Genomic DNA, 27,616 nt, shown 5'->3' with positions numbered 1-27,616 from the left:
TATCTTTCTTGCACTGATCCGAACGTGCGTGGTGTGACTTCCAGTTTTTACATTGTTATTGTTTACAAGACAAGAAATTTCAGATCGCAATGAAGTCGATAGAAGAAGTAATGCGTCTTGATAAAGAGCAGCTTTCAGCTTCTGTAAAAACCATAGAGGTAAACGCACCTCTTCATGTATGTTACATTGTGTTTGTGTGTGGTGGTGTCTTATGTCTAAAATAGAGAAAAGCATAACCTGTGAAGAATGTTCGATTCAATTTCAATTAAACAAAAAACAAAAAAACAAAAAAAAAAAAAATGGGGGGGGGGAATGAAAAGACTAATTGTAATCTTTTGATATACCGACATCCTGAAAGAAGGAACGATGTATAAGGTATAGATTACAGAAATAGTCTTCATATTATTTAAATTATTAGAAAATGAACAGTTAAACGAAAACTACATTATTATTTGCAGCTTGATCATTTTCATTTTTTTTTTTGTGTGTAAATAGGCACCAAAGGACGTCTGTCATAAAACGGTGCATAACAAAGATCTGTTTAACAGTGTGCAAATTTGTTGGCTTTTCACATATCGACCCTTGTTAAATAAAACTATTCTGCAGTGTACAATACTTATTTTAACTGCAATTTCTATTAAATGTTTGCAGGAAAAATGGAAGCTTTTACCAGCATTTTTGAAAGTGAAAGGACTTGTGAAGCAACATATCGATTCATTTAACTACTTCATCAATGTTGAGGTAAGTTTTCAAACTGTTTAGTTTAGTTAGTTTATTCCTTAAATTGTTGCTCCCATGAGGAGCATAGGGCCGCAACACCGCCTCGCCAGCGAACCCGGTTTTGGGCAGCCACCTTCAGTTGGGCCCATTTGGTTCCGATGTCCTTTGCCTCACTTTCTACTGTTTTTTTTCCCAAGTCTGCTTTGGTCTCCCAACTCTCCTTTTCCCCTGGGGGCTCCAGTCAAGTGCCTGCTTAGCAATGGTGTAAGCTGGTTTGCGCAGGGTATGTCCTATCCAGCCCCATTTTGCACTGATTTTGATGTCTTGACTAGTGGCATTCTGGTTGGTTCTTTTCCACAGGCTACTGTTGGAGATCTTTTCTGGCCATCTTATTCCCAGAATATGGTGTTGACATCGGTTGGTAAAGGTCTGATGCTTGCTGTTGATGGCATTTGTCACTCTCCAGGTTTCATAATCATACAGTAGGACTGCCTTCACATTGGTGTTGAAGATGCGGGTCTTACTGCTGAAGGATAATGCTCAGGAGTTCCAGAGGGGGTGTAGGCTGTTGAAAGCATACCTGGCCTTGTTAATGCAGCTTTTGATGTCATCATCCGCTCCACCGTCCTTGTTGACAATGCTCCCCAGATATGCAAAGCAATCTGTTTCCAGGATGTTCTCTCCTTCAAGTTTGCCATTATGAATAACTTGGCAGGACAAGTCTTCGTACAACCCTTGAATGATGTTTATGAGCTTAAAGTTTTCAAACTGTACCAAAGTATTTGTTTCAGTTGTGGTAATCTTGCATGTGACATTGTTATTGTCACTAATCAATACATACTATGCAGCCTAGAATGTAATAAAACGCTTTGTTTTTCTTCTGGAAATGCTGATGATTTTTTTCGGTCATAATACACTTTTATTGTTGTCAGAAGAATCCTGATGTTTTTTGTAAAAAAAAAGTTTTGTACGTGTTCAAGGAAATTTAAAAAATAGTTTGACAATTCTTTTTTAGAAGGATAAGACTGTTTTTGTTGATGTCACACATTTGTTGAATACTGAACATCTCAAAATTTCTTTTTGGCTATAGCTGAAGAAGATAATGAAAGCGAATGACAAGGTGACAAGTGATGCAGATCCTAATTTCTATTTGAAGTAAGTGAGAACTTTGAGGAGGGAACACTGTTTATTATAGAAACTAGAGAACATGTGTTGTGCATGACTATTCTTTTTAACATCATCAGAATGTTACACCTTACCTTCTATTAGGCAGTTTTTGATATTGTTGATTTGTAGCTAGAAGTATATATTTGATTGAGAGTACTCTAACCACTTAGTGAACTGTTTCCCCAGCATCAAACCTGCATGTCTGCTACATTGTTGAGATAAGTCAGTTGCTATTTGTGTTTGAGTGGCAATAAATATCCGTCTAGTCAGTAGCATTCATCCTTAACTTATATGATTTGTACTTTGACATATATATATATATTTCATTCTATTACTACATGCTTTTGTAGGGGGTTATTTTTTTAATATTATTTTGCGTTGCTTCTTTTTTTTTTCTACCAGGTATTTAAACATTTATGTTGGAATGCCAGATGTAGAGGAAGGATTCAACATCACCAAGCCCATCACACCTCATGAGGTTGTGTATTTGTACAAGATAAAAAGTGTTAAAGAGAGGTTTTTCTTACTTTGGTTATAGATGAGAACTGGCTATGAATTATAAATTAAAAAACCCCAGCGATTGAAATTGTAGTTGTATTATTGATTTACGATACTATTTCATAGTTAAATAATGAATAGAAAGAAACTAGTGAGTATTCTCATTAAATTTCCATTCCTGCCCTATTGGGTAGCACTGCATTATTTAGATGAAGGTCATGAATTCAGTCATGATGCTATATTTGAAATCAAGAAGTAAATAGTTGTTGGTCATGAGCAAACACCAAGACCTTCTTAAATTGACATTTCTATAGACAAAGATTGAGTTAATAAAGTCAGCGACTTTGTTTTATAGTGTAGAGAAATATTCTTGGAAGGAAACTGATTGGTAAATAGACAACAATGGGAAGATCTAAGCTAGATACTGAAGTTCTCATTAGAAAGTGAAGAAGAAGAAAACAATGTCTTAGAAGCTGGTATCCATGACTACCTAGACAGTTTTCAGTGCCTATATTGTATTTGAGAAAACCTTTATTTTCCTAGACAGCATAAATCCATGTATGTTATTTTCCTTATATGATTTCTTTAAAATATTGCAGTGCAGGCTTCGAGACATGACATATTCAGCACCTATTACAGTCGATGTTGAATACACAAGAGGATCGCAAAGAATCATTCGCAATAATCTGCCAATTGGAAGGTAAGCAAACTAACTGCAAACTGCGCCGTAGATAAAGGTATCACAAAGCACATTTTTATTATTACCAGAAAATTGTTTAGCATTTCTTTGGATCTTTGTGTGAATCATTGTTGTGGGCTAAAATGAATTTCCAGACATTAAATATCGCTGATTTTGTGGTTATTTTATCTTTTGTTAGGACCTGGAACAGACACATAATCTGTCATAAACTCAGAGATGCATCTCTATTCAAAACTTTATTTCCCCCATTTGTGGTTGCAAGTTGCAGTTTTTAAAATTCCCTATCCTTGCCAGTACCTTCGGAATAAATAAGCAATAAGCATGTAATATCCACTGATGATGGGTTGTATATTTTTACAGGATGCCAATTATGCTGCGCAGCTCAAATTGTGTGCTAACAGGAAAAAGTCCCGCAGAAATGGCAAAGTTAAATGAATGTCCCATGGATCCTGGTGGCTACTTTATTGTGAGAGGCACAGAAAAAGTCATTCTGATTCAAGAACAGTTGTCAAAGAACAGAATGATTGTTGATATAGACAGCAAAGGAAATATTGAATGTTCTGTCACAAGGTATAAGCAGTTTTAATTCATCATCTTGGAGCACTTAACCACAAGTAATCGCAATTTTATGAAACTTTGAAAAGGAAGATCATGAGTTTTGGTATTTTTATTTTACAAGTTAAGTTTATAGATTTTTACAGTCTGATTTATTTACAGATTGGTTTGAGCTTTGTTGTTATTTGAATGTTTGTGTTATTTTCTTCCAGTTCCACTCATGAGAAGAAAACAAAAACATATGTTATAGTGAAGCATGAAAAATACTACCTCAAGCACAACTCCTTCTCAGAGGTTGGTCATCTGTAACAATTTTAATTTATGTATTTAATAATTGTTTTTTTCATGCAGCGTGAATGTACGCATAGACATTCATGTCCGTTGCATTTTTCAGCTCCGTCGTTTTTGTCTTTTCTTTTCTTACTGACTCCATCTGAAACATGTCTTAATTCATGTGTGTTATACTGCATTTACATTTCTACATGTACATCTTTAAATTTCTTTATGGACAATGGTCACTATGTACAGGACTTGCCGGTAGCCATTGTCTTCAAGGCTATGGGCATAGAGTGTGATCAGGAGATTGTTCAAATGGTTGGTGGTGAGGAGGACATGTTAGCAGCCATGGCGCCCTGCCTGGAGGAATGTCATCGAGCACAGGTCTTCACACAGAACCAGGTGAGTACTGAATGAAAAAAAACCCACCTTATAATAAGGTGCTATTAACCTGAAACAAACACAAGCATTTCTAATCAAAATTATAGCACAGAAAGTTAAGGTTTAATTTTGGGTGGGGTTTATTTTCCATGGATTTTACCTTTTTATTCTTTTTGTTTGGATGTACAGATTTTATGAATGCATACAGATCTCTGTGTGTGCGCTCTTAATGTCAAATGAGGCTACATTATTCTTGTTGATCCTTTGCTTAGCTGAGATAGTACTTTGTATTGACTCAGTGCATATTTACAATTTTTAGAGATATATGTCATAATTGAAGGTAGATGTAAACAAAAATCAAGATGCAAATTCATTAGAGAAAGTATACAGAGATATGATGGACCCCTGGTTGTACTATAAAAGTAGTAGTGCAGGTATCGAAATGTACCTTGTTCCAGAAAATTGCTTTCATGACATTACTCTTGTGGGAATAACTCCTATCATATTCTGGTATACTTGAATCCTGCACGCCAACCTAAATAATGTTTACTCACTGTATAAACACCTGCTTATCTATTATGCAGATAGGTCAGCAAAATAGAAATGAAGACCAATAGCAATTATTTCATAATTAACTACTAAAAAATTGAACATGAAGTTCAGAAGTCTGATGAACAGTACAGTAAAACCTCAGTATCTTAAGTCTTGGTACATAAATTCCCACCCTACGAGTTTTTAAGTCCCTAGAAGCACTATGTTCTGCTATTAAAAAAAACAAAAAAAAAGCAAGAGTCTGGAAATGAGATAAAAATTTGAATTCTGAATAGATATGTGTGAGCAGATTGAAAAACAGTAGGAACTCATTGTTTGTGCTTGCAAACAAAATCCTGGCATTTTCCTAACTTTTCACTTTTCATTAGAGGTTTGTGTAGATTATTTTTATAACAAAGGAAGTGTAACTGGCAAAGATTAGTGCAAGTTTTACAAAATTCAAAGCCAGATGGACAAATCTTGCTAAAAATCACAAACCATAGCTTTTACTTTTTTATTTAGTTTGTTTTTCTTAAGAGTATGGTATAGCCAGTGAACAGGGGTATGTAACAAGCATAAAATTAAAAATGTGCTTGACTTTACTCCAGGCACTGAAGTACATATGGAGCAAAATTCGAACACGCAGCTTGTGGGGCCAGAAGAAGAGCAAGACTGATGAAGCTAGAGAGGTGCTGCATAACCTTGTGCTTGCCCATGTACCAGTAAGTATTCATGTGGTTTGGCTCTCGACTCTTCTAAGTTTTCATATTTTGTTTAAGAGACATTTGATGAACAATAGTTGATGTTCGGACTTTTGTCTGTGTTCAGGTACCCCAGTGGAACTTCAAGATCAAGGCCACATACATGGCGTTAATGATACGTAGAGTCATACTTGCCCAGACTGGTCGAATCCATGTTGATGACAGTGATTACTATGGTAACAAGCGTCTGGAACTAGCAGGACAACTTTTGTCTTTGCTGTTTGAAGATCTCTTTAAAAAATTTAATGCAGAGGTTGGTAAAATAAACTTTTGAATTTAATTTAAGCAGCATCAAGAATAATTGAACTGGCTGAGATAAACAGACAGGACGATATCTGCAATAATCTATACTAGAGTGTGAGCAAAAAGATGTCGGTTTGGTACTGTGAATAGCTTAACAAAGCTCATCTTGTGGTTTTGGAGGATCCACCCTTTAGCTTTTGCATGACTTTTGGCAACAAAAATGATGTTAATATTGTAAGCTGTGTCACAGTATATGTGTGCTTGTTTCCAGCTGAAAAAGATTGCAGACATGACCATCCCCAAGCCAAGAGCAGCCCAGTTTGACATTGTCCGCCAAATGCGCCAGGATCAGATTACTAATGGACTTGTGAATGCCATCTCTACAGTAAGCTTCTTTTTCTTTCATCATTTTGACGAAAGAAGCTCATATCTGACCTATGAGTGAAAAATGCTCTATGCAGAGCTTTTTTCAGCCACTTCATATGAAGTTATAATTTAAACAAAAAGGGAAAATGTTATTCATCATATCAGTGGTTTGTAGTGTCAAAACCTGACTTTTTGCTATATTTCTTGTCTCTGAACAGGGGAACTGGACAATAAAGCGTTTCAAAATGGAGAGAGCAGGTGTGACACAAGTGTTGTCACGACTGTCATACATATCAGCTCTAGGCATGATGACACGTATCAACAGTCAGGTTAGCTATACGTTTAATTTGATGCCAAATTTTAATGCATCCAAATTTCATACCTTTAACATAAATCTTCATCCCATCTTTGAAAAAGATAAATGTAAAATTTTGAAAGTCTTTCCAGGGGGTTAAATGGGGATGATGTTTTGCTTTATGTTTGTATGCAGAGGCTTAAGCTAACATTTGGTGGCATTATTGATGTCTGATTACATGTAAAACTTATACCTGTATAATTATTTTTACTTATCTAGTTAAAAGCAAAAGTAATCTTTTGGAATAATTTTCTCTTTCCTCTTTAGTTTGAAAAAACAAGAAAAGTGAGTGGTCCACGTTCCCTTCAGCCTTCTCAATGGGGGCTTTTATGCCCTTCAGATACGCCAGAAGGGGAAGTAAGGCTTGATGTCATTTTTTTGTTTCTTTTGCCATATTTTGTGACTCAGCACTGGTCATTTCTGGTATTCTTTGAGTACCATGTAAATTAACTTTTAAAAATAGAAGAACATTTTGGTCTTTGGAAATAAAAATCATTGAATATTACCATGAAATTCCTAACACATGCATGCATTGAAAGCAGTAGTGTTTGGATGAGTTGGTTTTTGTCTGGATGTGCACGTGAACACATACATAGTACATATATATGAGAGGAAGGAAGAAGGGTGCCTTGCAGCCAGTCATTATTGTAAGAGAAAACATTTTGTGTCCCTGCTGATTTAATATCTGTGTCCCTCTTACCAGGCATGTGGTTTGGTGAAAAATCTTGCACTTATGACCCACATCACCACAGACCAAGATGAGGCTCCTCTCATTAGGCTGGCCATGAATTTGGGTGTGGAGGACATACAGTTACTAAGCGGTGAAGAGCTCTCCAGTTTGCAAGTCTACATAGTCTTTCTTAATGGTAAAATGCTGTTCCATTATTGTTTAACCTGCCTGTCTTTTTTTTAAAATCGTTTCCCACTTTTTCTAGCCTACTTTACAGATATTTATTTTGTAATTGATAGTACTCTGAGACTTATTCTTGCTTTTATTATTATTGTGGAAAAATTATTGTCTGCAAATCTTTCAAATATATCTTTGGCTACAACATACCACTGTATGTAAGGTTTTGCCACAGATTCATTTTCATCTTTTGCCTCCCCACTTCAATCTCCATTAACCAAAAATTATTCTTCAGTCATCCATGTCGTACATGTCTTGTAAGATGTCTTAAAATATCAATTTGCAACCACTAACCTACTAACCTGTTTGAGATTGCTGGAAATTTCAGGAAACATTTTAGGAGTAATTCGAAACTATAAGAGACTTGTCAATACATTTCGTCTACTGAGGCGTGCTGGCTACATCAGTGAGTTTGTTTCCATTTTCCCAAACCATGCCCATCGTTGTGTTTACATTGCTGCAGATGGAGGCCGAGTTTGCAGGTAACACACATTACTCTTTGTGTACAGATGCACATGTGTTTGAATTTACAAATGCTTGTATGCAAGAGCATTTGTGTTCATGTTTTCAAGTATGCATGAAGTGTGTTTGAGTCAGCATTATGTGTATGCATGAAGTGTGTTTGAGTCAGCATTATGTGTATGCATGCAGTCATTTGTGTATTTTAAGTTTATTTGTTGATTAATTTTTTTTTTTGAGAAATTTTTTTTCTCTTTGACTTACAGGCCATACATCATTGTCCAGAAAAGACGTCCATTTGTAACATCTAAGCACATAGAGGAGCTGTCGCAAGGTTTCAGGTGAGTGCAGGCAGCTGCTTGCACAGCTAAGTGCAGAACTAAAGAATATAATATTTTGCTGTCAAGTTCAGTGTCAATGTCAGTGGTGACTAGTTAAAGCATTTTACATATAGAGTATATTTAAAAATGACCTACATATTACATCACATCTTATATGAACAGAAGCAAGCAGTTGGGACATTTTTTGGTTAGAATTTTTTTGTGGTGGTCCAGGTGGTTTTCATATTCGGTTGGTTGGGAGAATTGTGTGAACAAGTTAGAATTAACAACAATGGGTTTTTTTTCACTTCATTCTCCTTAGTAATATTTGTAAAGTTTTGGTTTAAATGCGCTCTTTTATGGCTTCAGTGTGAAATCAAAGCTATTGTCCAAGTTTTTAAGACATTTGCACATTATCAAACAAAACGACTACTCTTTCCAACTTAAAAAAATTATTTGTACTTAAATGGGGAGATTACTTCAGACAAAGAATGGCATGTTGTGTGTTTGTAACTGCAGGAGTTTTGAGGACTTCTTGAGAGAAGGATTGGTGGAGTACCTGGATGTTAATGAAGAAAATGACTGTATGATTGCATTGTACGAGGCTGACATTACAGGGTAAGTATGTGCTTCTTTTATTAACTTAACCAGATGATTAGACTATTAAGATTGCTGGGTTTGTATAGCTTAACAGCTGAGGGCAATGCTCCTGGCTCCAGTAGAACCCTGAGTAGCCAGGAACCACTAACCCTAAAGACCAAGGGCAGAAATCTGTAGGATGAAACAGCAGTTGTACCCCCTAAGCTTCTCATAGTTGAGTCATCTGATAAGTACTGAAGAAAGCAAATCTACAAGGAAAATTTCATTTTGTTTCCTTTGTGGTCACTTTATTAAATCACATCAAGTAAGCAAATGACACAGTTGTGTTTGTCAAAGGGTTTATGTGTGCCTTACCAAATGGGGAGAATGTGCTGCTTTTTCAGAGATACAACTCATCTGGAGATAGAACCTTTCACAATACTGGGAGTATGTGCAGGTTTGATTCCATATCCACACCACAACCAGTCACCTAGAATCACCTACCAATGTGCCATGGGTAAACAAGCTATGGGTAAGTTTTTCCATGGCTAAACAACTAAGGGTTAAAAGCTCTGTGGGTAAATAAACTAAGGGTAAGTAACTCAATGGGTAATTAAGCTCTTGGCAAGTTTCTCTCAGGTGGGTTAGATCGGCACTAAAAAAAAAAAATTTGTGGTTATTGAGACAGGCCTAGAAACTTCACTGTCACCAAGCAGATACAATGATTATATGTGTATCTTCATTTTCATAGAAGCATAGTAAGCTCTGTTTTTTCTGATTTAAATTTATGTAGTCATAAATTTGTACAAACCATCTTTTTATTTATTTATTTATTTTTTTTTTGAAACATTTCAGGTACAATTGGATTAAACCAGAGAAATCGTATTGACACCCTGATGTACCTTTTAGCATACCCTCATGCACCGCTTGTCAAATCAAAAGTAAGTGGAATTTTACATAGAGGGTTCGAAATTGCCTGTCCTTTCCTCAGATTTTGACATTTTAAACTAAAAATTTGTGACAGAGAGGAATGTTTTTCAAACTTCCTTAGGTACCAGAAAATAATGGATTACTAGGAAGCTAGGTATGCCTGTCCACATCCCTGAGCACAGCCGTAGACAGCTCACATTGAAAGTCAAAGGCTGTTCATGGGACTGAGTGCTGAGCCGGCCGGCTAAATGAGTGGGAGGAGGAAGAGGAGTGCCCCAGAGCCAGGGAAGAAAAAAATGCCTCCAGGCTACAATGCATGAATTAACTACCACCCTGTCAATAGCCAGCACTATAGCTTCAGTTTTTGAACACGGCACTCGACAGAGATCAATCATGATCTGACTCTCTCATGGTCGGGGACAAATGACAGATGGGTTCTTGCAGCTGGCTTTCCTAAAAATGGTGATGTCCAGGCAACCTTAATCAATGGTCAGAAGAGGAGCCCCAGGAGGACTGGTGCTGGAGAGATGAATGAGACTTTCAATTAATGCTGCTGTGACCACTGGTAGATTCTGTCATGTAGTGGCTGTAAGTAGCTCACCGCTTCATGTGAAGATAGAGAATCAAGGTGGTGGGAAAAGTGCAGTACAGGGAACACTGATGACTCCCATACGCTAGGAGAATATTTATCCATGGTGGCCGATGCCAAAGCCACCAGCCACTTTTGACAAAAGCTTAGCTGTAGTCTTCTTGATTGTGGCTGTTGTCTTTTTCTCTAAGCCTTTGACATAAAAAACAGCATCTTGAGGGCTGAGCTAAGATTTTTGAATGAAGAATACAGGTCACACTGGAAGGAAGCTACATCAAGCATCAGACCAAAGGCGCCACGTGGAGTTACAGGGTCAGAGTTATTCTTCCTGGGGCTGGTAGCTTTAAGTACAGTAACAATCATGCTATGTAAACTGGGTCAAGTAGGATAAAGACACTTAATATACATTTCTAGCTGAAATAAAACTTAATTTGATGCAGGAAAACTTTCTTACAGCACTTTGTTCAACTATTTTTTTTTCAGACAATTGAGCTAATCAACTTTGACAAGCTACCTGCAGGTCAGAATGCAACTGTGGCAGTAATGAGCTTTAGTGCCTATGACATAGAGGATGCTCTGATTCTTAACAAGGCTTCTCTTGACAGAGGTATTACCATATGTGCTTCAATATTTTTAGTTTTTGGTGAAAATTCACCATTATTTATGTAGTATTTAAAAGATACGACATCTTAGTCATCTGTACCTTGATTTTTGTTTTAACGTGTCTCTTAACTGTGATTGGAATAAAATACTGTTATTAACTTTAAAAAGGCTGTATTAAATGGTTCAGGCTTTGGACGTTGTCTGGTGTACCACAAGCAGACTGTGACTGTCAAGCGATATGCTAACCAGACGTTTGACAAGTTGATGGGAGCTAAGTTGGATGAAACAACATCAAAGCCCAAGTGGGCATACCAGCTGCTTGAATTTGATGGAATTGTGGCTCCAGGTCAGTTTTGGAACAAGAGTTGTTTTGGATATTCATTTTGAGATAAAGACACCATATTTTTAAAATGTCATATACTTTGATGTAAGAAAAGATATGTAGACAGGATATATTTAGTGTTTGACACTCACATTTAGGCTTTGAGAATAATTTAAAATGTGTGTCTTAGCTGCTTGTCCACAAATGTCTCAAGATGACATCTTTTATGATTAGAATCAAAGAAGCCAGATGATGGACATTAATTACTAGCTTGGTGATTTCCTTTAAAAATGCAGAAATTCTGTTCTGTGTGTGATGAATTTACAAAATGATTTCAGGGGACTGTGTTGAAAACAGACAAGTTTTGGTCAACAAAAGTATGCCAACAGTCACTATAGCTCCACTCCCTTCAGCCCCAGGCCAGTCTAGAGAACCCCAATACAAAGAAGTCCCCATCATGTAAGTGGAATCATAAGATTACTTCTACAAAAGCAGACTGGCACACACCACAGGAAACAGAAATCATTTGCACCTTACAAAGTCACTATCATTCACACATGCATACAGGGTGGGAGAACTGGAGTACCTGGAGAAAACAACTGATAGTCAACCCTGTGAACAGGTCACATCCAGAGCTAGGATCTGAAGTCATGACACCCAATTCTCACTGTCATAGTAACTGGCACTTTAGACTATGCTACTAGTCTCCTTCATCATTTACTTCTGATGTGATAAAAATACTTTGAGATTAGTGTGGGTAAACATGCATGGGAAGATGTTAATTAAATTAATATTTCATGCATGTTTATGAGGGGAAGTATGTGAAGTGGATATTGGAAGTAAAGATAAAAGATCTCATAGGCTAGTAAGTTGTAGGTGCTTTAAACTGTGGTTCATAGTTCACAATATCTAGAGCATGGCATGTGATAGGTAGTATCTAGCCTTCTGCCACCCTTTTACTTTTCCGATAAATCAGGTACTCACGTGCTAGGTGGTCAGGGGGAGTTTTTTCAGTCATTGTTCCAAGCAAACCAGCAACCTTTTATTTCAAAGTCAAGCACACATTACCTTCCAGGCTACACTGTCTCATCCAGGAATGGGTATAGAGTAGATATAAATACCTAATCCATGAGATATGAAGTAGATTGCAGTGGTGAAGGGTTCTTGCATTGTAAATGGGAGATAAGTTTGAGCTGTGAGTAGCATTTCCTTGTCGAAGTGATTTCTCTCGCCCTTTCCACTCCCCTCTTTACCTCTTTTATTTGTTGTTATTCTCTGGCATTTTTCTGTAATCTGTTAGGAGAGGAAATCTACTGAAGAAAAAAATCAGTATAAAATTTTCGTCAATGTATATTTTCTACATTTGTGTCCTCATGTTGTGCACATATCTGTTTGCATAGTAAAGATAAGTTGTGTTTATGTCAGACTGAATAGGTAATATGATAAGTTTTATGTTGGATTTTAGGTACAAAGGCCCTGTACCTTCCTATGTAGAGAAGGTTTTGTTGACATCCAACCCAGATGAGGCCTTCCTGATCAAGATTCTGCTTAGGCAGACACGGCGGCCCGAGATAGGGGATAAGTTCAGTAGTCGGCATGGCCAGAAAGGGTGAGGAGTGCAGCATTTTGTGTCAACAGGTTATTGTAAGGAATTGATTTCCTTTGAAATTTTGAATGAGGGAAAAAATATGATGTCATTATGTGCTTTTTCAATAAATGTCACATCATCTCATTTAAAAAAGAAATATGTTGTGTCACTTGATTTGACACAGTTTGGGAATGACATTTGATCATTGTCTCCTTACTCTTCCTGTCACCAGAACAACAACATGTGGCCACAGGATTTTTAGTTATTGTGCATTGAAACAATGAAACTCTCTTCCTTTCCATACCTGCCACCTACCCACTATCATTTATCCTTTAAACATGCACTGAAAACACACCTTTACCATATCATTACTCTAAACACCCTTTTCCATCATGCTAGTCCTATTTCACACCCTTCCCTGCTCATCTTTATCACGATACTCTCGGTTCTTGTTAGTTGCTTCCTCTTTGTATTTTCTGTATTTTGTTTTTAATTCATCGTTAGTACTCTTGTTTATTCTTTCATAGTTCATATGCTATTTATTTTCTTGTCCTTCATACGCTGTCCTTGTCTTGTTCTTGTTCTTAAGGCGCTAAGAGCATGCTCCTTAGGAATGTGAGTATGCGCTTTAGAAATTTTGCATTTATTATTATTATTTTTTCAGAGTTTGTGGACTCATTGTTCCTCAACAAGACATGCCTTTCACTGACCAAGGCATCTGCCCTGATATTGTGAGTTTGTTGTTAACCCCTTCTTCCCTGATGTTACCTATGTTCTCAGTCTGCTTTTATTATGTTGGTTGATTTGATGTCTTGCACTACATGTGCCTGTCTCCTGTTTCCTCTTCTGCTGAATATCCCTCCCCCTCCCACACACACACACACACTTTTTTCTCATGTCTACTCATTGAGGTCTTTTGTTACAGATCATGAACCCCCATGGCTACCCTTCTCGTATGACAGTGGGTAAACTCATGGAGCTTCTGGGGGGCAAGGCTGGTGTACTTGAGGGCAAATTCCATTATGGTACAGGTAAAAACATAAGCAAAGTTGTGGTTTTTTTTGTTTGTTTTTTTACTCTTTGGTTCCCCAGAGTTTGGCAGCTTTTGTGGGATTGCTCATGCTGGTGATGGTCCGCTCTGACATTCCTGTTTTGCTGTATATTTGGTTAGTGCTTGTAACAATGAGCACAAGTTTACACAAATTACTTTTAAGGAATGTGATGTGAAGCAGAGCTATCTTCTAAGAAATTTTCTGTACAGCATTTGGTGGTGACAGAATCGAAGATCTTTCTGAGGTGCTGGTGCGCAATGGCTTCAACTATCTTGGAAAAGACTTTGTGACTTCTGGCATAACTGGGTGAGTCTTTGCTTTAGACAATCTTGTAGTGGCTTAGATATCCTGGGTTATTTTCTTTATGTTCTCATTTAAAGAGAAATGATGAAATGTGCCATGATCTAGTCACAGACTTGTGCCCCTTTACAAGAGACTTGTAACAAATATTGCAGGGAGCCAGAGGAAGCCTACATCTACTTTGGGCCTATTTATTACCAGAAGCTCAAGCATATGGTATTGGACAAAATGCATGCCCGTGCCAAAGGTCCACGGGCTATTTTGACCCGTCAGCCAACAGAAGGCCGTGCCCGTGATGGTGGTCTTCGACTAGGGGAGATGGAGAGAGACTGCTTGATAGGATATGGAGCCAGGTTAAAAAAAAAGTCTTTTCCTCTGTTGATAGTTTATGGTCTTACCACTGTATTTTACGCTTCAGTCAGTGAGAGGTTTTTTCCCCCATCTTTCCAAAGAAAGTAACTATAATGATTCTTTAATACTTATACTTGCCTATGCATATGTGTGTGTGTGCGCGCAGGCTTTTTTTTCTTTTGATATATATATATCCATGTAAGTGTGTGTGTTTTTGCATTTTACTTTCACATACATGTAAACTTGTGAGTAAATGTGTGTCTCTGCATGCGTGTGTGCACGTGCACGCTTGTAAATGTATGTTGTTTGTTTATTCCTTGTTACTCATCGAGGAGCATAGGGTCGTTATAAATGTATTATTTAAGGTTAAATGTATCCATTTGTGTAGTGGGGGTGGGAGGGAGATGTGACTAAACATCTGTATAAAGATAATTTACCTTTGAAATGACATTTTTTTTCTTTTAAATGTACAGCATGCTGCTGTTAGAGAGGTTAATGATCTCCAGTGATGCCTTTGAGGTGGATGTGTGTGGCCAGTGTGGCCTGATTGGCTACTCAGGATGGTGAGTGACCTGATTCAGTGTACATTTTCTTTTTGATGACTGTTGTTCATATGAAGTCTGCATTGTCTTCATTCTAATTGCATCTCAAAACAACCATTGCATTTAGTCCACACACACCTTGCATAATATATATGAATGAGTGCACACATGCATACATACACAGAGAAACGATTATTTCCCTTCCCCTAACAGAGCCTTCTTGGTATGATGTATCTGCATATGCGGTCAGTTATGACATATAGAATCACATGTACATATGTTGTTGTCATTTTTTCAGTATTTGGCTGTATAAATTATGGGGGCTTTACCCACTTTTTTGTTGTTGTCATCTTTTTACTCAGGTGCAAGTACTGTGAATCCTCTAAAGAAGTGTCAACGCTCAAGATGCCATATGCATGCAAGCTGCTGTTTCAGGAGTTACAGTCAATGAACATTATTCCTCGTTTATCCCTGAAGAAGTACAATGAGTTATAGCAGTAGCCTGGCACTATCTTCATCAGTGCTGTTCTAAAACTGTCTTTCACAAAATGCATGAAGAAAGGAAAGAACAAGGCAGAATTCATGTGCACAATTCTTTGCCTTTATTCAGTGCAGTTGCTTTATGTTATGATGTTTGTGTTGCTAATAGCAGTGTGAGCTTTGCATTTCTGAGCATCAACACAATATGATGTGGCAGAGAGTTTAAACAGTAAACAATGTGAACGGTATTATTTCAGACAGTGTTCTAACAAAGGAGACGTTAAAATATTGTCATCAGATAAGAGGAGGGTCAAGTATAAAGCAGTTTTTTTTTTTTAGTTTTTTTTTTTTAGCAAACTTACAATGATGCTTAATAATAAACCTCTTCTGATTATGAAGCTTTACAACTGCACTCAGAAGTTCTTATCTGAAGTTTTATTTTTGTCTTTCTAAAGTGGGTTTCATGAGAGCATCATGAGAAGTGGTGTTGTCTTCAGAACATGGCTTTTTGACAGCATTCCATCCTTGTAGATGTTTGGAAAATGCTATTGTTCATGCTGCTAAAAAAGTTTTATTCTGCATTGGCTGTTTGCATTATGTGTGAATGCATGTTTTAAGTCTAAAAGGTGAGTGTAAATATAGAATGCCATGAAAATATATGTGATCTTTTATTCTCAATATAGGAGCAGGGTGTGTGTGTGTACATACCTGTATAGTGTAGATATATGTGTATGAATGCACTTGTTTGTGTGGTGTACATGCATTGAAGCAAGAATTAAAGTGAAAGAGAAGAAAAAAACAGAACAGAACTCGTTTACTGGTTACTATTTTTGTTTTAAGTTCATTTATTTTGTCTGAGTAGGGATACAAAAAGAACTTACTGAACTTTGTTTACAGTAAATGTTTAGTTTTACATTTTTATTTGAAAAGCAAAATCTTGATGCCAGTTTCGTAATACATGCAAAGTAAAGCTGTAGGTAATGTGCTTAAAATCGCTTGTCACCATGCTTATCATCAAGTGAGTACAGATAGTCTTCCTTGAGGAAAGAACATCACGTTGTCATCGGCGATTGACGAAGGAGGGTGATGAGGGCAGTCCGTGGTTTTAACTTCGGGTCGGAGGAATAGCAGAAGTTTCCACAATGCACCTGCCTGCTGTTTCAGCATTCAAATGCTAAACACACATACGTTCACGCACACACACACACACACGCGCGCGCACATAGAGAGTTAATGCTGTAATTTTTTAATAGGGTTTGAATGTTTGGTGTGTGTGTGTCATTGGTTGTGGGTAGGGACGTCATCACTTACATTTGTTACATATGTCTGCGCTAAAGCCTCTTCGTGCGCAGGCAGGTCTGAAAAGAAAAACAAAACTTCCAGTCAGTTTATCTTTCTCGCAGTATTTAGGTCAACACACATCCGCACCATTAAAGTACCAAGACATGGCAATGCACTTCAAATGTGTATCAAAGCTGATAAAATTTAGGAGTGGCAGTTGACAACAGCAGGTCACCCTTCAGTTATATAAAACACTTGTGTAAAATATTGACAAAAATACAACAAAAGCTGAAAGACCCTTTTCCAAGACATTCTTTCTGTCCTTGAGTTGCAGACAATTAAATTTAAGCTACTAAACACGTAAGGGGATTTGATGCATGTCTGTGATAAATAAGCACCTGTTATCAATCATTACTTTCACTATGTTTGTCCCACGTTTTTCATTTGTTTGTTTTTGTTTTTTTTATAGGGGGGATGGGTGTTTGTTTTTACTCGCTGTAGCTTTGTAACAAGACGATACCAGAACAGAGTTTTGTCAAGATGTAGAACGGGGTGGATACTGGTCTGTTAAGACGTAGGATGACGTGGACAGTGTGAGCTGTTCAGATGTAGAGTAACAAACGAAGTACAATGGACCTTGCAGGGTGGCCTGTGGGTATACACTTACGGACAATCAGTCTGATGATGGCATCCTTGCCCACCTGCGCTGCGAACGCCGTCAGCTTGCACGCCTCTGCAGTGGCCACAACTTCCGTCAGGAGGACCTGCACGTCACTGTAGTGTTTGAATACTGGCGCAGAACATTTCTTTCTGGTTGGCTGGCATATTCAGTCATTATTTTTCTTTCTTCGTTGTTAATGATGTCTGTCTTTGTGTTTGTCTGTCTCTCACTCGATTTATCCTCTTTCTTTGCTTCTCCCTCATCACCCATTCTTTTCCCCATATCCCCACCCACTTATACTATTTACGTCAAGGCTACAAGATGTAACTACCTGTTCTTCTGCTGTCAGATACTTGAAAATATCAGAGGACTGAAGCAAACGCAGTGTCTGCAGTAGTTCCCCATTGACGCATGCAGCAAGTCCCAGTAAGAGGAGATAACCGAGGGCTGATTTCATGACTTCAACAGTCCTGAGACACAAATTTGCTTTAAATATTAAAAAAAAAAAGGTAAAATGCGTGAACAAAATTAAACATTACTTTGACATTTTTGCCTGCGCAATAAAGCACAATTAAGTCGGTTAACATGGATAAACGTTATTGAAAAGAAATATTTGGCAACAGGCTTATGCTTACGTGTGCAGAGAAAAATCACAATGACAGAAGAATGCTGAGCTCGAAGTACCTAAGTCTCGTGTCTCCCACGCGAGATTTTATAATACAAGAGTCTGTATCTTCCATTGTATCGCAGACGTGCTGCAGCCAGTTATTTAGATCGGCTGTAACTTCAGCTGGTGAGGATTCCAATCTGAATATGAGGACCAGAGAAAAAAGTTCATAAAGTCAGAATGAAGTGCTTTCTATTTTCTTTATTATGTCAGTCATTTATACTTTAATGATTTGTCCTTTCATATCCATTACGGCAGAAGTTAGAACTCCAAAATACCTTTTCTCATTTTTGCCATTCATTCAAGCAGACACATAAGCCAACTTCTTCCCCAAAGTTTCTATTGACTTTAGGTTCTCTTAAGTTTATTTGCAAACAGGAACAGGTCAAGTCTGTACATTATACTCGTGAGTAATAATGAACACCTCATTGTGTGTGGGGTTTTAAACTTTCAAAGAAGTTAATATTATGTGTCGTATGCAGAATTCGTTTTATCAAAATTATATGTTCTTAAACCATACCGCTAAGACTGATAAGATTACAATACCAGCTCTGCTCGTGAGTTCTTTTTTTGAGAAAGAAAAGAGATTAAGCACACAAGGACTGAAGTTTGGAGCCTTCATACAAAGAGCATTTCTGTAAATTACAAAAGATAAAACGCGCCCAACTGGGTGTGTGTAGAAGGGAAGCACTAAGGTCAATATTTGTTATAAATATTACCCGACTGTAAACTTTCTCTCAAATGAGTTGGGTAAGTTCTTGAAAGATTCTAGTTTCCAAGATCTGAGAGACAACGCCTGTTTTATTTACGAGACAAAACGATTTGAACAGAGCAGTTAAGCTTTGCTGGATTTTGGAAAAAGGTCGAGACTTCTTTTTCGCGAAAGATTCGCTAATTGAATACACGCCACTTTAGTTTTTTTTTTTTTTTTTTTTTTTTTTAATCACATAAACTTTTTACAGCCGATTCTACCTATGTCCTAGGAGGACAAATGTGGTCGAACGTTTTAGCAAGTTAGCATTTAAAAAAAATATAACCGCCCTGTAACAGCTTTGCCAAACTTGGTCGAACCGCGGATTCCGTGTCAAATGTTCCTCCATGTATATTGCCTTAACTTTAACTTGACACAGTTTGCCAGTTCTTGTTCTTGCTATTTGGTACCTCTTCGTGCTTTCTCTATTTAATTTTATTCTTCTTTTAGTACGGATTTTTAAAAATTCTTTTATAGTTAATATGTTATTTGTTTGTGTTCTTGTTCCTCGTATGCTGCCCATGTTTCGTTCTTGTTCTTAAGCGCTAAGAGCATCTACCTTAGGAGAGTGGGTATGCGCTTTACAAACTTTGCATTTATTAATATTTGATTTCATGTTTTGTTCGGGTGTGTGGGCGGAGAGTGCGAATCTCAATTAAGGGTAGTCGATTACACAAGTGCACTAAATTACAGGGGAAGTAGGGAGAGGGCGATTATCAGTTCAACCTCTGCAACAGATGTATTTATTTATACCGATACATCTTATCTCTATAGCATTAAAGTTGTTATCTGTCAAGCATGTCCATTTAGTACAAAGCAGGGACCGACAAAGTACTCACGAAAAGCACGAAGACATCTCTGTCTTACGTTTAAATTTGTCACTGACAGCCGATCCTGGTTATATAGTGAAGTATTGTGACACAAACAAACACGCATTACAACGTGTGACAAAATTATAACAAAAGCGATGACAATAAGACGAAAGCTCTCGAGATAAAGCCACAAATCTTCCTATGCACGCCGAGTGACGCATTGGGGTCATTGTCATCAAAGTTTTTGCCCCAGGCGAATAATCCTCTTCTGCGTAGTTTAGGAAACGCATTCCGTGTCTATCATCTGGTACAAGAAATGTAAACCATCTCTATAGTGATGAGAATCCCATAATTTCCGATTGCTTTGTTGCCTTCTTGGTGGAATTCTTTTGAGACTACCATCGAGTGTTGCCAGCGTTTTCGCACCATTTCTTGTACGAGCTCGACCAGATCATAAGTGCCCGAGATCCATTCAGTGTCTTTGGAGGCAGCGGATCGAGCAGATTAGTGTGATTACTGCTCTATTTACATTTAATACTTTTTGCAGACTTGTATAGTTACTCCCGATAGTCTTTAAGGCCCACGAGAGAGGATTGGAAGAAAAAATATTAAAAACTTAAGACGCAAGATATAATGTTTTTGAAACAAATAAAAAAGTAAAAAATATATGTGGTATCAAAAACGGCATCCATATATCATACAATACATAGCTCGAAATGTGCGCCCTGAAAATAATATCCCTACAGTTTATAAAGCAGTAAATATGGTTTTATATCCACCGATTAAAATAGAGAAACGTCTTGCTGATGCAATTGACTTTACAAGGATAGCTGAATATACATTTTTAAAAAAACGTTTTGAACAGTTTAAGTGGGAGGAAATACCATGATCAGATTTAAGGTTTAAGCGCGTTTGGTTACGATGATTCTGTAAGGTTTAGGGGTACAGACGATAGTACTGTTGTACGCCGGTCGAGGATCAAACTTGTCGCCGGCCGGTAGCGAGATATTCAGTCGTTTCAAGATGCAGGCCAGCACGAGCAGGATCTCTGGCTTGGCGATGGCTTCTCCCAGACACACCCGACGCCCTGTCGAGAAAGGGAGCCAACTGTCAGGCTTAGGCGCCATCTTGCCTTGGTCGTCTAGGAAACGTTCTGGACGAAACTCTTCTGGCTTGTCCCAGTGATCAGGATCATTGTGTAGCGCCCAGTGGTTGATGAAGATCATCGTTCCTTTGGGGACATCGAAGCCACCTGGAAGAGAAGTCTTGGTGCTTCTAGATGTGAAATCTCTAGTTTCTAAATATTCAAATGCGATGTTCTAAATACAGAAGGCTTCAGGACTGATGGCATATAGGTACAGTATAGTATTCGACCGCTCACAATACTGACAAATTTTCGAACTTGGGAAACTGAGGGAAAAAGGCTCAGGAATTAGTCAAAGTGGGTAATGTCACAAAGACATCAAAGAAGATTAGAAAAAAATATAAAAGAATATTAAAGACTAGTGCGCAGTCTCGTAAGGCATCTGTACTTCTAGGAACTAAAATGGAAGAAAAAAATTTAGAGCAGATTTTCTTAGAATTACTTTTAAAAACGAAATTGAACCGTTAGTAAATTTGTTTAAATGCTAAACAGCAGAGGGTACTCATACAATCTTTTTGCTATATTTCATTTGCTCGAACGGTTGTGATCACTACTCACCCACTGTCGTGTCACATATGGTCTCGTGAGGCAAGCCGAAAGGAATGACTGTGCCCACGCGCATGATCTCGTACATCACAGCTTCCGTGTAGGGAAGTTTGCCGTAGTCCGCAAGCTGTGGCATCCGGTCTCCTGTATTGTAACATCACACACAGAAAGGCATAAATAACCGCACGGGTAGTGAATTGTAAGGTGTACATCGCATCTAGAAATCAGCATGCGGACACTAATCGTCTTCCTTTCTCTAATTTTTTTTTTCTAGCTCATTTGGTATTCAGTATGGTAGGTGGCTGGGAGATGGAGGTGCTTCCAGCTACAACTACGAATCAGCGCCGCTATCTCGTAAAATCAGTACTACTGTACTAACAAACTGGCAAAATTGTATAATTTATAATGGTATAACAGTATAATTTTATAATTGTGTAGCACGAAAAAGAGTCACTACATTCAGAAGTCAGTGCATCCTAGATGTTGCAAGCACTTTTACATTCAGAGGGTGTGAGCAAGAACAATAGCGATAACAAATATCTCGTGCCTGTGACATCATCAATCTCCTCCTGAGCTTTTCTCTGGACTTCTGGGAAACTAGCCATCAAGTATAGGCCCCATTCCAGGGTCATCCGCGTTGTGTCAACGCCAGCTGTCAAAACACACACACACACATGGAACACAGATACATACACATACGCAGGCACGTCAGCAATTTTCGGGAGGCCAAATTTGTTCTGTTTGACAATTTACTGCTTTCTCTCGCGCGTGTGCACACACAAACATCTTCTGCAAAGCACTACACACAGAAAGTAATAAAGTCTTATTTTACCCCCAAAAAGATCAGTAACAATTAGTTTGGCATTGGCATCTGTAAACATGGCCATCTTTTCTGGATCTTTTTCCTCCACACTTTTCTGAGCAAGGAGGACAGCGTCTGTCATGTCCCGAACTTTGTCTGAAACGAAGGTTCAGCACCTACAGCAAATGTAGTTTAATTCCCTTTCGCAATAAACATGATTCGAAAACTTCTACCACACATCATATTAAGCTTTACCAATAAAGTACATAAATAAAAATACAACGCATTCTGACAAAAGTAACAAACTAATAATTTATGCAACACATTTCTCCACATGGCGGTATGCTTGACGTATGTTGCATGTGACATAGGGGTAAAAATTAGCACTAAAGGGATAGACATAACGAAATAAGTACTTATTCTGTTGGATTCACTTCCACACACACACGAACGCAAACACACAAAAACTCACAACACTGAGAGTACGAAGGAATGCATCTGTAAGACTGATTTTGGGAAGAGGTCAAACTATTCATGAAAGTTTTTTGTTGTTAAAGAAGTTAAGTTTTCAGGCTTGTCGCAGACCTGATATTTTTTAAAATCTGGATCAACGCTGAAAGTATAGAAACAAGATATATCCTCACCATTTGATAATGTTTTCCTGTGATCGTCGACATTGTAATTTATGAAGTCCATGAATTTGCCGAACTCTGTCTTCAACTGGCGAGCTCTGCTCGTCACAGCCACAGGTAGAAAAGCGACGGTATCCTCCAAGAGACCGTTACCAACGAGCTCGTTGCTGGTGTCGAAGATCTGCATCGTTTGAAGGAGCTCTGGGTCATCGAATTCTCGCCTGGTAAAGCAGAAAAAAATATCTTGGGGGGTTATAGGGAATGGCTGGTGAGCGCACACATTCTTCATTACTTTCTAGAAGGTGATTATTCAACATCTCTTTTTGTATTTTTGCCCGCAGATCTTCGTCAGTATTTGTGTCTACTGTTGGTAAGTGATTCTGTTACCTCGCTTGCTATCTGCTGAATATTTTTTTTTTTTAAATGGACCAGTTCGTTGACAAGCAGTCTCTAATCGGCCACTTCTGCCGTCTTGCCGCTGAATGGATCTGTCCCATAATACACTGAACTCTCCAATTTCTTTTCTGTAAATGTTTCATAGCTTTTTTACTCCTATCTGTTGATTCAATTACCACGCAATTCGTGGAGAGCCGGAATTGGCAGCGATGTCAGGTTTCTGTCACCGCTTGAATCTTGAGTTCGGGTTCACTATGACAGCTCCGTATTTTCCTCCTTAACTTCCTTTCCATCTCTTCTGCTCGCAGTATCTGCCAGTCCTATTTTTACTACTGAGTTGCTCTGGCATGCTACGTGTTCAAGTTCTTCTGCCTTATGTTTGTGGCTGTTGGTGTATCTCCGCTTGTTTGCCGAGGTGGTCCTTACCTACAGTTCTCCTATGGCTACGCACCTCTCCCCAAAGCACATCGTGTAGAGGATGGTGAACATCAGAGATGACAAGACGATATGAGGGTCAAAAGGCCATTCTCAGCAGCCATTTTGTCGATCGCTAATGACACCATATCCTGGACAGCGACCTCCAGCCGAGAGCCTGTCATAAAAGATCTGAAAGCAAAGAGCAAATGTTCATATAGGTCACGATTGCTGTTTCATGACAACGATGATGGAGATTTTCTTCCTCCTTATTTCACTCCCAAAAGACAAAAAGTGTTTTTCACCGTAAAAATATCTTGCTACATGGCTCACCAAAAAATACAAAAGGACAACAAAACCAATATTAAAAATCCCGTCGTCTGATGTTAAATGAAAAATAGAATTCTGCATGCAATGAAGAAGTTGTTTCATCTTTAGCCAGCAAGTAAAGGGGATGGGAAAAGCCCATTAAAACCGGGTTACGCTTGTAACACACCTGATGGCTTGGCTTCCGACTTTTCGTACCATCTTCCATTGTGGTGAATAAGTGGCACCTGCAATATCTTCCCCGTTTCCGCTGAAGACATCCACTGAAACATTGTGACTGAGTTATATTCTGCCTAAAAGGACAAAGGTATCTCAAATCTATATCCTCTTATACAGTATCATTACAAGTGGAAAGAACTTCACAAAGTTGTACTAGCACATTTTAACATATACCTTTTTAAAGCACTATGGCTTTTAATGTTGAAATCCAAAAATGAATCCTGAAGTGCTTCCCTTTAACGTGGAAGTTAACATAGTTCTAACATTAGAAGGAGCAGTATTTATTACTGATACAACAAACTGTTCGATATAGGGAATTGAAAGAATTTACTGCAAGGTTGCGAGAAAAGAGATTTTAAAAAAGCCCAAATGAGCACTTGAAAAGGAACAAGGGCGTCCAGCAAAGTCGGCTCCTCTTTTGACCAACGCCTCTTGAACCACATCAATGCTGTTCAGCGTCACACAGCGTCTGGGTCCTGCGAAGGTCGGAAGACACGTGATTTAGTCATAAGAACTTTTGCTCAGCTGCCATAGCTGAATTCATCGCCATAGCAGGCCACTACCACACAACTTATATATAAACATGACTAATAAAAGTAGATATAACTAGTATTAGACTTCTTATCTCACTTTGACATAATGATTCACTGATAGTTAAGTGTAAACAAGCCTGTTGTCTGTTGGCGTGTGCGCCTCTCGGTTTGGCCTTTTTTTTTTAAATAACTTTTTTCATGAATTTATTTAAAAAACACACGTTTTCCTTATTTCCTTATGACTTAATAATAATAATAAATCATCATCAGTGAGCTTGTATAGTGTGGCTCCCTGGCTACAGCCTGGCCTCACCGCGCTTAGCAAACACAAAAATAAAAAAGATGAAAAATTTTGCGGCTCTTTCATTGTAGTTAACGGAAGACTCCGTCGCTGCTCAGCTGCAGCTGAATGAAGTCTTTATAGACCAAGATGTTCATCTTGTACAGTTCAAATCTACACGTCGTAGAGATATAAAAATCGTAAAATACTTACCGAAGTAAACGGTGATAATAGGGCCATACTTTTCTCTAGACCATTTCAAAAGTGTCATATAGAATGGATCTTTCTCCCAAAACACTGGAACAAAATAAAAAAGGATTTAATACCACCTCGAACAGTCGATAAAGTTTGGGTTGAACTCACTGCTTTAATTTCTGTGCAGATTAGATGTGCAGTCTACAGTTTGTTGGTGTTTCCGGCTATTCGTATACGTGCATGTGCATCTGTATGCATCTGATAAACTACCGATCGCTCAATAAGTCAAAGGAGACAACCTACCCAGGACATTTCCCAAAATGGGGAGGGGGAAAGGACCGGGCGGCAGACGATACCGTTTCTTCAGCAGCAAGTAGGTCAGAGCTCCCACCACCGCTCCCACCGTCAAAGCCTGGGTCGTCGGGGAGCCTGGGAGGTGCTTTGACCCTTCTCTGACGACATGCAGCAATTTGGCAGTTGCCTCCTTTACAGTCAGCGACACCTCTGACATGGTGAGCCCAGCTCGTGACTCAATCTGTTTTGCAGAACAGGGCTGAACTCTACGGGGGGTCTCTGGGGGTGGGAGTGGATGTTGAGCCTCAGCGTTACAGTTTTACTGACACCTGTTGAGATACAGCACAGAACTTGAATATTTGCTGGAGAGACAAGCCGTAGTACAAAGGTGCGGCCACAGTGACTGAAAACGCAGTCAATAATTTACGATGCACTTCATTACGCGTTTCATGACAAACGTTGCATCCGCTAACATAAAATTTATTTTTTGGGGAAACAAACGACAGTGATGGAAAACTATCTCCTTGTTAATATTTAATTTAAATAAACCTTGAATAAATGTGAAGAAAAGAAGGTAAAGGTAGTTCAGCAACCTTTCGGTCACTAGGGTAAGATGCTGGGTGGGTTAATGCATCATTTATCTCTCGGCGAACTGTTTCCCCGTGTCCTCTCCCTCACGCACCCCAGCTTATGAGTGTCGAATACCCATTCAGCAGCTGGGAAAGCCAAGATGAAGGCTCTGGACACACTTGATCGAGGAACTTCAGAAACCATGCTTAGTGTATACACGTGTAAAAAAAAGCCACAAAGGTCAAGACTCGAGAAGACTCAAAGTAGCCGTGCAGTGTCACAAAAACAAACGTTTTAAGAAATGGAGTTAATCTGAGGAAGTCAAGATATACATATAGAAGATTTATGAAAATATCAATGCATTATTAGCCAAGGTGATAGTGTCAGCAAACAACATGCTTTTTCATCAGAAAGGGAGGAATTGTTAAACAAGAAAATAATACATATAACACACAAAAAGAAAAGCAAAATACGAGATGCGAAAGAAAATCATTCAAAGAAAAAGTCTCTGCGATTCATTCTTGGAATGTAGCTATGGTGTGCTTACCTCAGGTGACAAGCGTAAGCCAGTCTACGATGTTAAGTTCAAGTAGACGTGCAAGAGCTGCAGTAGAAATAATGACGGTGCACGCTGACAACGTCCCGTTATGAATGTACCCGTCGAGCGATCATGAGGTACCCACATGCACAACGTGTGTACATTCGTCCTACGAGATTTGCACAAGTAGTTCGCTCTCACCATCTCTATGCAACAGTTTGAAGGCTAGCATAATTACACATCTCTTGCACAGTATGCTCATCGCAATCACTCGGGTAAGCGAGAGCGATTTGTAGATTAAACCGACATCGGTAAACTTCGACCTTTCCATATAGTTTAACATGGCCGGATTTATTGAAGCTGGTATAGCATAGCGCGTAAAGCTAGTATTTTTTGCAGGATCTTTTTATTGTTTTTTTAAAATAGAATTTTTGCTCTGGTTTTTTGTTGTTGTTGTTGTTGTTGTTGTTGTTGTTGTTGTTGGTATTTTGGAGTGCAAAAAAGCTTTTAAAAGTCGCAACTTAGGAAGGGTTGATAGGATGACCCAGGCTTTGAATATGGGAGGGGTAGTGGGACCTACTTGCTGCTGAACAAACGACATCGTCTGCTGCTCGGTCTTCCCCCCTCTCCAGTTTGGAAAACATCCTGTGTAGGTTGTCTTTCATGACTCTGTAAACATGTAATTTCATTATAGCCCGTAATATTTTTATTTTTCTTTTCTTTAATCTTTTCTTCGTTTTCTTCCGGTATGCATAAGCCAGAACAAACATACTCTTACAACTAATTTGCAAAATAACAGGGATGTCTCTCCTCTACAATCAGGTGACCGCAGGTGCATGTGATTGTTTTGGTGCAGCCAGTCCTGTAAACAGATCCAAAGAAACAGCATCGTGCCCGATACGAGATATGAACCCAGGACAGCCAGCCTTCACTGTAACCGTTGTGCCACCGAACAACTGACTAGCGTTGTGACCAATGT

General features: G+C 38.5%; 2 protein-coding genes across 2 annotated transcripts; one reads left to right on the top strand and one right to left on the bottom strand.

Moving 5' to 3' along the window:
- Positions 1 to 2: 2 nt before the first annotated feature.
- Positions 3 to 16,379, top strand: LOC112567138 (DNA-directed RNA polymerase III subunit RPC2-like). The gene is made up of 29 exons (XM_025243696.1): positions 3 to 158; positions 652 to 741; positions 1,811 to 1,875; positions 2,290 to 2,365; positions 2,985 to 3,085; positions 3,446 to 3,655; positions 3,853 to 3,934; positions 4,169 to 4,318; positions 5,437 to 5,550; positions 5,657 to 5,842; positions 6,104 to 6,217; positions 6,417 to 6,527; positions 6,821 to 6,910; positions 7,257 to 7,419; positions 7,789 to 7,942; positions 8,186 to 8,260; positions 8,759 to 8,857; positions 9,223 to 9,350; positions 9,674 to 9,759; positions 10,821 to 10,944; positions 11,128 to 11,286; positions 11,601 to 11,721; positions 12,728 to 12,871; positions 13,515 to 13,581; positions 13,776 to 13,881; positions 14,112 to 14,208; positions 14,358 to 14,555; positions 15,027 to 15,116; positions 15,458 to 16,379. Exons 1-29 carry the CDS (start codon positions 90 to 92, stop codon positions 15,588 to 15,590), a joined length of 3,402 nt encoding a protein of 1,133 aa, XP_025099481.1. The 5' UTR covers positions 3 to 89; the 3' UTR covers positions 15,591 to 16,379.
- A 2,128-nt stretch (positions 16,380 to 18,507) lies between these two features.
- On the bottom strand, positions 18,508 to 27,058 carry LOC112566992 (cytochrome P450 2D3-like). The gene is made up of 11 exons (XM_025243424.1): positions 26,647 to 27,058; positions 25,539 to 25,858; positions 25,254 to 25,337; positions 24,605 to 24,703; positions 24,178 to 24,271; positions 23,757 to 23,873; positions 22,884 to 23,092; positions 22,270 to 22,395; positions 21,985 to 22,089; positions 21,450 to 21,581; positions 18,508 to 20,999 (listed from the first exon to the last, which is right to left on the bottom strand). The coding sequence occupies exons 2-11, from the start codon at positions 25,744 to 25,746 to the stop codon at positions 20,650 to 20,652; spliced, it is 1,524 nt and encodes a 507-aa protein (XP_025099209.1). The 5' UTR covers positions 25,747 to 25,858; positions 26,647 to 27,058; the 3' UTR covers positions 18,508 to 20,649.
- Positions 27,059 to 27,616: the final 558 nt, after the last annotated feature.

Source organism: Pomacea canaliculata, linkage group LG6 (assembly GCF_003073045.1).
Source record: "Pomacea canaliculata isolate SZHN2017 linkage group LG6, ASM307304v1, whole genome shotgun sequence".
Taxonomy (NCBI): Eukaryota; Metazoa; Mollusca; class Gastropoda; order Architaenioglossa; family Ampullariidae; genus Pomacea; species Pomacea canaliculata.
The sequence above is the reverse complement of the archived record's forward strand: the minus strand, read 5'-3'. Positions and strand labels throughout refer to the sequence as shown.